Genomic DNA, 15,736 nt, shown 5'->3' with positions numbered 1-15,736 from the left:
TGTAAATATTTTAGTCCTGCTCTTTCGGATGCAATAATATTCCTTGTGTATTATTGAATCCAAAGCAAAAGGCCTTTTCCTAAGTGACCTATGTAAATGCACGTAAATAATTACATAGTGATATTGGCTGAAGTCCAGTATAGTATACACCGGCAGGCAGTTCGATGAAAGCGAGAAGGCGGTGATAATCGACAGGTGAAGGCACCTCCCTTTTCTGATTGTTTTGTGTCGCCAAGGTGGGGGACTTAACTTAGGTAGAACGTTTATCCGTACATCCTGCTGTTTTAAAATGGGAAAACGAGTTCCTGATTTAAAAAAGCAGCAAATGTGGGTTGGTTTGGTTGTTTGGTTTTTTTTTTTTTTTAAGGAGCATTAGCAACTAAGGCCATATTGCTCCGGGTCATGCGGTGGTCATTCCCTGACCTTTCCGCATCCTCTGCATTTGGTGGTGACGGGCTTGAACCCCGGTTTAATCAAGAAGCGTGTGCTACGCACTGCTGCTCCTTCCCACCTGGCTACGGAGGCACCAGCAAATGTGGGGAAAAACACCTTAGGCATATCAACCTAGGATGGGAAGGAAAAACAGTGGCATCTGCCAGTCACTGATTTGTTCCTGTCTGTTTGTCAAAATATGGGAGTCAACTTGTCAATCACTGCTTTCCAAATGTTTTGCTTGCCGCCATGTTGGAGGATGTACACCGTTCTGGTGTTTAACCGTGATATTTATTCGCCCTTGAGAATGCCGAGCACTGCAAACGCACGGGTAAATAATTACGTAGGTCATTTCCTGATTAGATATCTACGAGTGAGTTTCAAGAGGTGTGTCTTTTATGTAGAAAAGATTTGACTTACTTCGTATATGTCTACATTTTACATAGAAAAGTGTGCACGGGGATGGGCGAGTAAAGTGAGCAGGAGGCAAAGCCCCCTAGTGTACATTAAAAGCATTATACATAACCTAATGAAATTTAATTAAACTTTAATTATTTATTTTTTACCAGGTCATCAAAAAAATCATAGTACAGATATCTACATACATACCTATTTTAATATATTTTGACTTAATATTTTTTTTTAGTAATGTCATAAAAAATTTAAAAGAAAACAATATTACTTAATTAAATTTCTTTTCTAAAAAAGTCAGTCAATTTCTTCTGCTTCATTACCACTTGAGCCTTTTGGAAGGCAATGTTATGAATTTTATGCAAAAGTAGCATCTGCTTCTTCTTGTACTTTGAACCACTCAATGCACTTTAACAACATAGTTTTAGCTTCACAGTGGCTAATTATGTTGGTTGTTCCATCAGTAGCAGTTTTTTCTTCTCCAGTTTCGGAATCATCCGAAATTGTCATCACTCTGCACAATTTCATCGTCGTCTAAAATTTCGCATCTGACGTCCATATGCAACCAATCATTTACTTCCTCCATCGAAATATTTTTAAAATCAGGAACATTCAAACGTAACTGCAAAATTTCAGTTTCTTTTGGAATGGTTTCTGTATCAGTTGAATATATTTCTGACCACAACTTATTTCAGCTTCTTTGTATTGTTTGAACTGGAACATCATTCCAGGCATCAGCAACATTGAAAATGGAATCTTTTATAGTGCAGCTTTTCCAAAACTCTATCACATCTAATTTATTTTCTGCAGAAACAAGTTTTTGAATGAACATTTTGCGATGGTCCATTGGTTGAATGAGAGATGTCGTGTTTGTTGGCAGAAAGTGGTATGATATTTTGCCATCATCACTTTTTAAATCACATACATGTATGGGATGAGTTGATGGACAATGCTAAGCATTGTCCATCAATAGCATTGCATATTGTGGTAAACCTTTTGATGCCAAATGTGACCTTACACATGGTACAAATATTTTATGAAACCAATCATGAAATATACCTTGGCTCATCCACATGTTGTTTTGTGAGAAATCTTTAACTGGCAAAGCATTTAAATTAATATTGTTAAATGATCTAAGCTTTTTTGGTTTTCCTATAACAACCAAAGGCAATTTATGATTACTGATGGCATTAGCACATACCATTATAGTGATGCGATCGTTTTGCATCTTATAACCCAGTGGGATATGTTCAGTCATTGAGGCCAGTGTCTTTTGAGGTAGTGCCTTCCAATTAAGACCAGTCCCACTGCAGTTGTATATTTGGTCTTTAACCAAACTTAAATCAGCTATTTCCTTCTGTAGTTTTTCACAATAAACCGAAATTACAGCTCCAGCTGCACTTAGCTTCTCACCCTGGATCAACAACTGTCGAATACCATGACGAAAATTAAATTTGTCCAACCATCTGATGCTAGCCTTGAAAGAAGGATCTCCACCTAGTTTTTTATTGGGTTTACTATGGGTTTACTAATCACAACTATGTGTGTTTACTAATCATAACTATGGGTTTACTAATCATAACTATGGGTTTACTAATCAATGGGTTTACTAATCACAAGGAGCAACGATTTTTTGGAAATATGCGTTTATATTTTAGCTCGATACAACATTCAAAGTGAAATAAATTGTCTTGCTCAATTTGGGATTTAAATAACTTATTCTCAATGGTTTTTTCGATTATTATAGGTCCCAACAACAGAATTCCTTGGCTAAGTTTTTGAACAAACCATTGAAATATTGCAGTATCCAATTGTTCATTTTTAAGCAAGCTTCGTTGTTTTATGACTTTTAACATTACAATCAGTGGTTTCCATTTTCGACAATTGGTTTTCAATTTTGTCTGCGTCATGCTCTATATCATTTACTGTGTTCTTCCTATTCCATAAACTGATGCTATACTTGTAGCACTTTCACCTTTTCTTAGACAACTGATTATTTAAATTTTTTGTGATACTACTCGCTTACGTTTCTCTGTCATTTCATCAATGGGTTTACTAAATAAAAATTATTAAAATATGAAAAAAAGAGGTTAAAGCACAACTGTATACAGGGAGTTGTAAACAAAGATTGACTGACACATGGTGCCAATATCACAATGCATTACGGTGTAGTGGGGTTAAGTGATGGTTAACAGAGACTGACGGTAAATAGGGTGATGGACAATCAAAGTTCTACTGTACCTTACTTTTACTTTTAAATGTTCATTTAATGAGATGATTGACGCTGAATATTTTTAGATAACTGTTCAAAACTTGGTTGAAAATTTATGACGCCAATTCTCAATATGGAACGATGATACTCATCTGTTACTCTGTTTCTTTTTAAATATTTCTTTGATTTCATGCTTGAAAAACATTTCTCGCAAACATATGTTGATCCGAACAAAGTAGCCATTTCATGGCATTTTCTTTCATTGGAAAATCTTCAGATGAGAAAGCCTTCCAGAACTCAAGTAGTTTATTTTTGCAGTCCATATACTTATTTTTGAGGCAGGTGGGAAGGAGCAGCAGTGCGTATCACACGCTTCTTGATTAGACCGGGGTTCAAATCACCACCAAATATGGAGGATGCGGAAAGGTCAAATGAGCAATATGGTCTTAGTTGCTAATGCTCCTAAAAACCAAATAACAATAACTTATTTTTGAACCATGTTTAGGCTTGAAGTTCAATAATTTAAAGTTGCAAACTGGAATTGTAGTTTTCAGCTGCAAAAGTAAATGAATTCTCAAACAAGCTTATCTTTTTCATCAACAAATTGACTTTCAAACTCGTAAAAAAAGTAACTGTAATCACAAGGAGCAACGATTTTTTGGAAATATGCGTTTCTATTTTAGCTCGATACAACATTCAAAGTGAAATAAATTGTCTTGCTCAATTTGGGATTTAAATAACTTATTCTGAAATGATTTGATGTCACCATAGAAATCAGAGACCAATTTTCCTTTCCCTTGTAGTTTTCAATTAAGAGCATTTAAATAACTAGAAATGTCTGAAAGAATTGTAACATCAAACAGTCACTCCATATTTGATAGTTGTTTTATTGGTTTTCCTTTTTCTGCCATAAAAATATAAATTTCATGTCGCAGTTTAAAGAAATGATATAACATTTTGCGATGACTAAGCCATCTTTTCACTGCAATATGTAAAATTACATCTTCGTATTCAGATCCAATTTCTAAAAGGAACTGTTGAAATATATGGTGATTAAGGCCATGTAATATTATAAAATTTACATTTGAAATAGCCACATTCATAAAATGTTGGAGATTCAATACATTCCCACAGAGAACTTCTTGATCCACAATACAGTTAATTCCAATCTGAGGATCAGCTACTGTATACATATCATTTTCATTAATTCCACATATAAAGATAAGGTGTTGATCTGTATCATTTACATCAATACTGCGACTTCTGAAAACGTTATTTATTATAGAGTAAAATAAGGTACAAATAAGTTAAGATACAAACACAAAACAGGAGCTTTCGGGACGATGTGCCCCCTTCTTCAGCTGGAAATACATTGTATATAGAATGTCAATATAGGACTGGACGTGGCCATGCATTAGACAAAGTAGTTGAGTGCACGAGGTGGATGAACATTATAAACAACGAACAAGTCACTGGGCAGAATCAGATGTTTGGTGCTGAGAATGAGAAGCACATACATGAGACGTATGCCAGCATTTGTCGCATTGTAAAACAGTTGCCTCTATGATTGGGTGTGTGCGCACACCTTCTATTACAGTTGAAGACACTACTGCATTTGCAATGTTCAGAGCTTCAAAGCCACCTGTGTTCACGGTATGGTAGTTACGTGAGAGGTCAACAATCACCACATCACGTCGGGGATTGAGGTCACGCTGTTCAGACCAATAACGTTCGGCAACTGTGGAATGTTCGGAATCTGATTACCGGAGGCCCTTTCCTGTTCCGAGACCCAATCTTGCAGCCTACTAGCAGTTTCACCCATGTAACAACTACTGCAACGCAAGAAAGAGAGATTGGTGTTTTCACGCTAGAAAGTAATGATCATAATTTTCTGGTGCGCAGGATTCTGGAAAGCTGTTCTGAAATGCCCCGGTAATAGGGAATGTAGGCAGTTGGGATCATTTTGTTGTTATGAGGTGGATTAGGCTGTGCAACAAGCTCATGGGCTTGTAAATCATATTTATCTAGCATATGAGCTGGATAACCTCATCTTGAAAGTTCAGCTTTTACCTTCAAAATTCCTAACAGCCTGTCATCTGTAGAGCTATAGCTGGTCCCTGTGCGGGCAAGTAAGGTACATGCGGTACTAAGTACATGATTAAGGCATGTGCAGACCTGTAGTTTGTAAACTAGTCTGCAAACATGGGTTTTCTATAAACTGAAGTTTTTAAATGCAGGCCCATGTGATGTACTAAAACATCCAGAGAGGAGAGAGTGTTGCTTGTCTCTAGTTTGATGGTAAACTGGATGAAGGATTACAGGGAGTTCAGATGTTGCAGCAGTTGTGTTTCCAATCCCTGGGGTATAATAGCAAAAAATATCATCCACGTACCAACACCAGAAGGTGTGGGGACAAGCAGGTTTGAAAATATACAGCCCTCTAATTCCCGTTAACCACTCATGTAACTACTGCGAACACAGGTGGCTTGAAGCTCTGCACATTGCCAAATATAGTAGTGTCTTCAACTGTAGTAGGTGTGTGCATGCACACAATCATAGAGGCAACTGTTTTACAATGCGACGAATGCTGGCATACGTTTCATGTACGTGCCTCATATTCTCAGCACCAAATGTCTGATTTGGCCTAGTGATTCATTCACTGTTTATTACGTTCATCCACCTCGTGCACTCAACTACTTTGTCTAATGCATGGTCACGCCCAGTCCTATCTTGACATTCTATATTCAATGTATTTCCAGTGTGAAGAATGGACACATTGCCCTGAAAGTTCCTGTTTTGTATTTGCATCTTAACTTATTTGTACCTTATTTTACTCTATAATAAATATAGTGTTTTCAAAAGTTGCAATATTCCTTATTGACAATATGGAACCCGAAACTAAAGGCCTATTCATATATTTCATTTGTTTTATGTTTTCCAAAAGTTCTTCGAACAAATTCTTTCCAATATCTTCTACTCTTCGCATAATTGCTTGTTGAGACAAACTAATGTCTTGTATCATTGTTCGTTTCTCCAGACAAATTTCTTCCACAACTTTTAACAAACAACGTTTAACAAATTCAAAATCAGTGAATGGTTTACTTTCAAAAGCAATCAAGTGTGCCACTTGATAACAGGCACTTACAGCATGTAAATTTCTTGACTGATACGTTTTTGGTGTATTTTGTTGTTTTCTTAATTTGTTTGGTAACATTGAACACTTTTCTTTTTTGCAGCACTCCTTTATATTGTAAGATTAATGCTTGGAATCACAGTGTCGTTTTAAATTATATTCTTCAAAATGTAACACATTATCCTTACACACCAAACATACTGCTTTTTCGTTGTATTCAATGAAGAAATGGTCTCCAGTCTACCTTTGATTAAAAACACGACACTCCAAATAGACTTTCTTCTTTCAGAACATTTTTAAGGATGACTTTTTAATTCAATACAAATTAATAACAGTTCAGTGCAATGAACAAGTTATTAATTTATATTGAATACATACATACGTCGATTGATATGTACATAACTGTATTTAGTGTACATATGACTGCACTGGACTACATGTACACATTTGATACAGTCGAGCACGACGCTTGGATGCCTGTACACGCAGTGATGCGACTCTCCTAAAATACTGTTTTACTTCACTTTCCGCGCAGGCCGTATAAAAATTATTCGCGGGCCATAGGTTGACACCACTGGTCTAGGTGGTTCCCGCGAATCTCTGGCAACCTCATCATGTATTTACAGTATCATACATACAATATTATGGATTTATAATATCTTATAGAGAATGAGGTGTGCTGATTCAAAAGCAAGCAACAATGTCCAAAGTCCATCTGGCTAATTAAACATTCGAGAGTAAGATGGACTTTGGACATTGTTGCTTGCTTGCCCATTGTTGCTAACTGACTACGGTATAATCATTATAGAAAATGATTTTAAACAACTAGTTGATGATACAAAAGTATACAGAGGATTTCAGATTACAAGGGGCATTCATCTTGTATTGAGATGAATGCCCCTTGTAATCTGAAATCCTCTGTATACTTTTGTATCATCAACTAGTTGTTTAAAATCAATTTCTATAATGATTATGCTGTAGTCAGTTATACTCATTGTTTCTATCAGGTTCCCTCCTGTTACTGTAATTATGAGTGCATGGTTTTTTAATAGCTCCCCCCCCCCCATTATTGTTAGGTTTATCTTTTTCTCCAAATTCTCCTAAAATCCCTGCAGATGTAATTGTCATTCCCTACCCTGCTTTTTTTTTTTTAAATCATCGATCAATATCATTCCTTATTTGCAAACAGTTTCTTTGTTTTATCTAACATATTAAAAAAAAAATCTATTTCCTCTTTTCTTGAACCTTAAACTGGACTGTATGCACTGATAAATTTCATCCAACAACTTAACTTTTGTTCAAATAATTCTATTTGGATGATATTTCTCAACTAATTAAGCAATCTTCCAAACTAGTTCAAAAAGTATTTTAATGCCTTCCTTGCACTGTATCTTACTTATAGAATAATCAATTTATAACTATTATAAAGTTGTAGCAGCCCTATAACTTCTTGATTTATGAGGCAAAAACAAAGATGAAGGAAGAAGAAAAACTGAATTATTGAAAATTCTGATTATTGATATATTTTTTTTAACAAATATAATTTACCATACTTGCCTTTTACAATATCCTGCAAGCAGGCATTTTAATTAATCACTTCTATATTGTCATCATCATAATCTTCTGTTTCACCTTGTTCTTCTTGTGTTTGTATCTGAGAAATTATCCTTGTATCATTTAAACACAACCAACCAATTTTAATATTGCAACCAACATCTATGAAATCATCAAATGAAACTGACTTATTTACATCCAAAACAGAAATGACAGCACTGAATTAGAGCTAATCACCCAAAACAATTGCATTCTTTTCACTTTCTACAACAAGTTCTGTTGTAGAAATTGCATTCTTTTCACTTTCTACAACAGAACTTAGTGGAAATCTAAGTACAGTCAGTCCTCATATAGCACGATAGTTGTGTTCCTAGAAACCCCCGTGCAATGCAAAATCGTGCAATATAAACAACAGGCCCTATGGGAAAAATAGGGTTAGGTGCTGACCACCCAAGATTGAACACACATTTGTAACCAAATCATTACCAAACACAATAAATAATGGTAATAAAATACTTGTGTATTTTATTACGACTATTACATAATAAAATATTGCTAATGCTTTTGCGTCTATCGTAAGCAAACTTGTTTTTTGTTTGATTTTCTATCGAAACAAATGAAAATCGTTCCATCTCTTCCAAATCTTTGTGTATTAATCTAATGGATTTTAATTACACTTTGAGTTGTTCCTGCTATGAAAGTTGTTTTTATGCATCTTTCTAATTCTCGGCGTTGCCTCATTTAGGCCTGTAGCACGTGCAATATCACGCGGTCTCTCATTTTGCTCAAAGCGTTTCACAATTTCATATTTTTTCTCTATCGATAGAGGCAGACTGGCCATAAGCCTTACCGGGGGAACCTCGGTGAGCCAAAGGCCGGTGTGATTTTGGCCATAAACACTAGAATGAGGCCACTACAAATTTTCCTGGGTAAGAATTTTTGACCCAGTCCGCCTCTGTTTATTGATATTGCTTTTCTTTTTCTCTCTGAATGTGCAGTGTCTTCACCAGGTTGCTTCCTTTTCACACCTTTTAAGTATTTTACTAATTTTTAGGGAATAAAGCACAATTACAAAATGAGGAGACACGCTTGATGCACATAAAGCTGCGCGCGTGTAGCAACTGAATAAACCACACCATAAAGGCATAGAGACACTATTAACACCTCACATTTTACTAAAGCACATTTCTGGGGATTACTACCATAAAACAATAAAAATAATTTCCAGTTGCGTTTCTGCTAGTGGAATCTGTTATAAACTGGTAGTAAACTCGATCTAATTGCATCTGCGATAATACCGATAGCTGGAATTGCATGGGTTTTTACGTTATTATGGTTAAATGTGTTTCCCGTTCACTGATATAAAAATCATAAATACATTTTCAGAATCTTCTCTTCATTCCCATCGTGTTGCGTTCAGTTGGGGTGATTCCGCATTCGACTGCCATTTCTTGTATATCGTGCATAAGCGAATTTGGTTCGTGTTATATAAGATATCGTTCCCCTATTTATAAATCGTGTATGATCGAATTCGTGTAGTGTAAACACGTGTTAAACGAGGACTGACTGTAACCTGAAAAAGTTTCCAATTTTGATTCCAATAACAGCATTCCATGCTTTGATTACTGTTCCCATAGACAGCAGTAAATTTATACCAACAGAGCATTCTAGTCCTCTAATACTAGTTGCATTTCTGTACAAATTGCTTATGAGAAAATTGAGTGATTCCTTGGTGAGGGCTGAAGTCCTAATATGGTGTTAAGTGGCAGGAATTTAATTTAAATAGCATTTAATATTGAAATATGTCATGAGTTGTAGATAAGAAAAATGATAACATGCCAAAACTTATTAGCTATGTATCACTATCACACACATGTCTAATAAGTTTAGCTTACCATTTGAATGAATCTAGGATAGGAAATACTCCGGAATTAATTTTGACAAAGTCCAGTCGGTCCGTGACAGCCAAATCCTCTGCTTGCACCTTCATGATAGTAATTCTGGGTATAACCCCCATGTGCAAGTCCTGAAATATGGCATCCAACACACTGTGGGTGACCACCCAGGTGTAAACCTGCATAAGCAGGAGCCAAGGTGTGGCCCCCACACCATACCACAGAGAGGAATGCCACCCCACCGAGTTACCAGGCAATACTTGTCCATGTGACTTTGCTTATTGGAGATGAAGTGATGGAACAGATGTTTAGTCTCCAGAGCAAAGCTCCGGTAAACCCTCTCCTAACTCTTCCATCATGCAATATGATTGATGTCTTTTGAGGTTATGTGGACATCATGGTGAGATACAATCTTCCTTACATTTTGAGGGTCCAGTTCTACAACGGTGTTTCCAGGCCAGCCATTAGTTAGTACACCAGACTGAACCTACTGGTAACTATCTAGGAGGCTTCCAGATCAGCTGGTGTATAATCTCGCTGCCTCTATTCTTTTGCCAGATAGTGACTGGACAGGGTCCAAGTAGTGTGTATGTGGGGGGGGGGGGGGAAACACTGCCGAGGCCATGTTATGTCCTTGACATGACATGACTTGACATGACATGTTATGTCCTTGACATGACATGGCCTAGGCAGTGTCCCCCCCCCCCACATACACACTGCTTGGACCCTGTCCAGTCACTATCTGGCAAACAGGGTATATTCTTACCATGTGTATGCCATGTCCGATAATTTCATTACTACATACAGCCTGTCCCCCCCATCTCTTCATACTACTGAATACACTATGAATTATCAAACTAATACAGCAAATTATCTATGAAAAGATCTAAACCTCCCAAACACTTTCCCATTCATTTCACCAACCTATGTGGGCTCAGTTCTAATCTCAATGATGTCCATTTCCACTTAGTCTGTCAAATCTCATACTTTTTCTGACAGAATCTCAGTTATCAGTTGATTCAACCAATGCTCATCTCAGTTCTCTGAATTATTCCCTAAATGATTCCTTTCACTTTGAAAGTACTTGTCCATATGTACATTGTGATATTCCCTGTCAGAGACTTAATAATTTTGAATCTCCTCTTTCGATCTTCTCTTGCTTAAAATCTCTATCAGGTTCTGTCAAATTCATCTGTTGCGTCGATCGTTCTCCCAACTCTGCTAATCATTTGGAACTCTTTGACTTCCTCTCTTTGAAACTTGACTTTCTCCAGTCCAACTTTCCTGAGGTAATTTTCCTTGGTGATTTTAATGTTCACAATTTAAACTGGTTTCTGTTTTCAAGTCACACAGACCTAACTGTTCGAGATGCTGGGGCTTTTGCAAATGCTGATCTCCAGGTAATTCTCCAGTGGATCAAAGAAAAATAGTTGATTTCAATCTTTCTAAAACTCAGTCCTGTCTTATATCTACCAAAAAGGATTCTGCTCCTATGCTTATCTTTGATGACACTCCGATTTCTAGGCAAGATCATATATCACTATTGGGGATTACTCTGACTTCTAATCTCTCTTGGCATAAGCACATTACAAATATTGCTTCTTCTACATCTAAAAAACTGGGTTTTCTCTTTCGCTCTTGGCATTACTTTGAAACAGCTGTTCACTCTGTACAAATCACAAATCCACCCTACCATGGAATACTGTTCGCACATCTGGGGCAGTGCCCCCAAAACCTCTCCCAGGTTTTTTTTTTTTTTTTTTTTTTTTTTTTTTAAGGAGCATTAGCAACTAAGGCCATATTGCTCCGGGATATGGGGTGATCATTCCCTGACCTTTCCGCATCCTCCGTATTTGGTGGTGACGGGCTCGAACCCTGGTCTAATCAAGAAGTGTGTGCTACGCACTGCTGCGCCTTCCCACCTGGCTACGGAGGCACCTACCCCTCCCAGGCTTCTAGATTATATTCAAAATAGAGCAGTAATGTTAATTAATGACTCATCTCTGTCTCTCCACTCTGTCTCATAGACATTCTGTTTCTGTGGCATGCCTTTTCTATAGATACTTCTAAGGGCACTGTTCTTCTCAATTGGCTTCTATAAGTCCTGCTCTCTCTTCCAAAGCAGTCCGAACATGTGCTGCAACCAGTCAACGTCATTTTACCATCCAATTTCAAACTCACAAAACCAACTTTTCATCTTCCTCGTTTATTCATTCAACTTCTGTTTTCTGAATAACCTTCCTTCACACATATTTACTGAAAATTACAATCTATAGAAATTGAAGTCTAATGTCACCAAATATCTTCTTTCATCTTCTCAAACTCCAACCCATGCACACAGTACTAAGTATTATAGATTCTAATACCTCCCGTGTTTAGGATTTTCATAAAAAAAAAAAAAAAAAAAACAGTGGAAAGGTGCTAGCCTCTCATCCATTTTAGCAAGTGACTATGAAATGGTGCTTAGACCATTCTAATCAAACAAGACCAACTCTTTATGAGAAAAATAAAAATCAAAAAATGTGGGCTGCTTAATCAAAGAAGTTGTTTCATGGACAATTTTCAGAGTCACATACTAAAATGAATATAATTGTTGGCTGTGGTACTGAATTTTTGCCCCCATCCCTTTATTCTCTAGATTAGTTATCCTCAAACTTCCATTCATTCGAGTGAATGAATACTGTTTGAAAGGAATGAAATTAGAAATTTATTTATTTATTTCATATGATATGATCAATACACAAAGGAACCAGTTTTTTCTTGCTTCCTTCGTGTATCACGGCCAGGATATCCAACCAACCGATTGGTTCGGCACCATCCAGCCCGAGACGGGAATCAAACCCGCGACCTTTGGGTTGCTAGGCAGGCACTTTACCTACCCGGCTAGCCCGGTCGGCAATAAATTAGAAATTGATAACGCATCATTAATGCTATTAACTCTAGTTGAGGATCCAAGATGTAGCTTTCTACAAACAGGGAATAGCAATACTGAAATATCACTGCAAGCACAGAGAAATTAGAAAAGATTATGTAGAAAAAAAGAAATATTTCTTTCTGTCATCACCACTTTCTTTCCTAGACCATAAATTTATCGATCATCCATCAAAATAGTAAATATAGAATAGAAAATCAACAAAAAATTGTACCTTGTAAAGAGAAAATAATTTAAACTGCAGTAATTATACAAAGCTAACATCTGCAAAAAATTTTACACAGAAGGAGAGCTGGTGGGTAATGTAAAAAATGAAGACAGATTTAAAGAGCATGTTTTCATTCAGCGATTATAAAATTCTATAATTCGATTATAAAATTCCAAAGTCTATAAGAAACAATTAACTCACATAATATGAATGAGAGTCTTCTGCTTTTTACTAACTTTTTTTTCTTCCCCATATCATATTATATCATTCCAATTTCTAGTCTTTTAAACTCAGTCAATATTACACATCTTAATTTTTTGCACTACCTGATAACAGTACCAGTTTCTACAGATTTTTCTTCAGAATGTCGACTCTGTCCAAAATAGTCGTTTTAATTCTTTTTCCCTTACAATGTACAATTAGTAATGATTACATTCTACTTTGAAATTAGCTTACCTCTGGAGGACCACTGAAAGAATATGCATACAAAATAGGCTGACACATAATCAATGACTGAGTAAGATCTTCCTTTGATAACATATGCCTGCACATTAAAATACAATAAATTTAAATTGTTTTTATTACATATAAAAACACTTATCTTTAAATACACTCATTAGTATTGTTTGTTTTTCTATACAAAAAAAGAAGTTTTTCAAAAAAAGCAATGTCTAATAACCGACTGTCCAGCCAACTTGAGTTGGCTGGACAGTAGGCTGAACACTAGGTGTTACTTATTTAGAGAGTAGTAAGATACAGGGCAGACCACCAATTATAGTAAATTGATTTTACAATAAAATTCAATATATATATTGTGGCTGAAATACTTAAGAAGTATATATAAAAGTAAAATTCAAGGTCTGATCAAAATTTTAATGAATAATCTTAATTCTTGAATGCATAGCGGTAACTAAAGGAGCAGGGCTTTTAGTGAGATCCTTTTGACATGTACACACCAAGTTTTAACTAGTTTTTACATGTCATTCAAAAAGCTGCCTTGAGGTTGTTATCAAGTCAAAAAAATAATATGAATGAATATAATATACAGGGTGTTTCAGTTAAACGTTTCAGAACTTCTAAGAGGGGTAGGGTACATCCTGACAACTCAAAATCATATACCAATGGGCAGAATCGAAAATTCCGAGCTTTAGTGCAGGGAATCTTAATTTCGCACAAGAACGGCAAGTTAGTAGGATGGATGATTACACGAACGCAGAGTTAGCCGATATGCATTTGGCGTACGGGGCTGCAAATTGTAGTGGGCCAGCCGCACAGCGTTTGTACGCGGAACGATATCCGACGAGGCGTATTCCCAGTCATAATTTCTTTGCAAGACTGCACCAGAGGTTAGCTGAGAGAGGTTCATTTGAAAGAGCTGACAGGGACAGGGTAAGAACAGCACGGACTCCAGCCGTCGAACAGAATGTGCTGCAGCATGTACAGGGGAATCCAAGAACGAGTACACGAAGTCTAGCAAACGCAGTCGGGGTTTCCCATTGCAGCGTCTGGAGGATTCTCCGAGAACAAGACATGCATCCGTTTCACGTGCAGCGTGTCCAGCCACAGCAACCGGAGGATTATGCACCTCGTATTGCTTTCGCACAGTGGTACCTTGGAAAATGTGCTACAAATCCCCTTTTTCCTGCTGAAGTGTTGCTTCCCGATGAGGCATCCTTCACAAGGGAAGGAATTTTCAACACGCATAACGACCATATCTGGGCGGTCGAGAACCCGCATGCAATACAACGTCGTGCAGCACAGATTCGATTTTCGGTCAATGTATGGGCCGGTATTATGGGAGATCACCTCATCGGACCTTACCTGTTACCGTGTTGTCTAACCGGACCTATCTACTTGATCTTTCTGCAGCAAGTATTGCCACAACTTTTGAGAGATGAACAGATTTCTGCATCGACGCAACAGACAATGTGGTTCCAACACGATGGAGCCCCTGCCCATTATAGCGGAGATGTTCGTAACTACCTGGATGTCACATTTGGTCAACAGTGGATCGGACGTGGTGGTCCCGTGCGTTGGCCTGCTCGGTCACCCGACCTATCATGTCTTGATTTTTATTTCTGGGGTCATATGAAATCGCTAGTTTATGACACCCCTGTTGACAATGCTGAGGAGCTGGTTGCAAGAATCGCAGTAGCTGCCGAAGAAATTCAAAATTCGCCTGGAGTATTCCAGAATGTTCGGATGTCCATGCGTCGGAGATGTGAGGCGTGCATTGTAGCCCGTGGAAGAAACTTCGAACACTTACTTTAATCCATGTACCTTTTGCTTCTTTTCATGTATTATTAAAACGATTTCTCACTTACGGTCTCTTTTCTTTATGGTGCTTCTGTGTACAACACCGCTTCAGGAAAGCATTTCCGAACCCACATTGCTATATGATTTCGAGTTGTCAGGATGTACCCTACCCCTCTTAGAAGTTCTGAAACATTTAACTGAAACACCCTGTAGAATGAATATAATTCAAAAAAAAAAAAAAACAAAAACAAAAAAACCATGTTATTAAAATAACATGGTTTCATGCTGCCTTCATTTTTTGACAGGAGGATATCAGAATTCATTCTGTGAGGTAGAAGGCTCTCATCATATACTCCCTCCTATCGTGTCTGGGCAGAATTGCAGACACTTTCAAATTCAACCCTAATTCTCGGCTTTTTTTCAACAGTGACCTGTACTTGTTGAGTAATTCTGCCGGTCTCCTACTCTTAATATCATTAGTGCCAACGTGTACAACTATATCACCTTTTGTGCCCTTGAAAGATGATATCCGCTCTACAACGTCATCAACCTTTGCCCCTGGCAGACATACCCTGGTCCTGTTCCACCTATCCTTTTTACATAGCATGTTCCCCGTTTCCCTGACAATAGAGTCACCAACAACTAATAGTTCCTGTGGGACCAGCGCATTCTGCCTTGGGGGTTGCCGCTGTGTTGCGTGATG

At 37.3% G+C, this 15,736-nt stretch overlaps 1 protein-coding gene across 3 annotated transcripts in view; it reads right to left on the bottom strand.

Annotated features, from left to right (window-relative positions):
* Window positions 1–15,736, bottom strand: part of Sec23 (transport protein Sec23) — a 250,336-nt gene that overhangs the window by 54,940 nt on the left and 179,660 nt on the right. For all 3 annotated transcript variants that reach the window (XM_090376546.1, XM_090376548.1, XM_090376547.1), the window contains exon 17: window positions 13,234–13,321. In XM_090376546.1, the coding sequence (XP_090232672.1) occupies window positions 13,234–13,321 (88 nt within the window). The remainder of the gene's footprint in view (window positions 1–13,233; window positions 13,322–15,736) is intronic.

The sequence above is a fragment of the Mastigoproctus giganteus genome, chromosome 6 (assembly GCF_048544385.1).
Source record: "Mastigoproctus giganteus isolate SK-2022 chromosome 6, ASM4854438v1, whole genome shotgun sequence".
Lineage (NCBI taxonomy): Eukaryota > Metazoa > Arthropoda > Arachnida > Uropygi > Thelyphonidae > Mastigoproctus > Mastigoproctus giganteus.
This window is presented reverse-complemented; position numbering and strand designations above follow the sequence as displayed.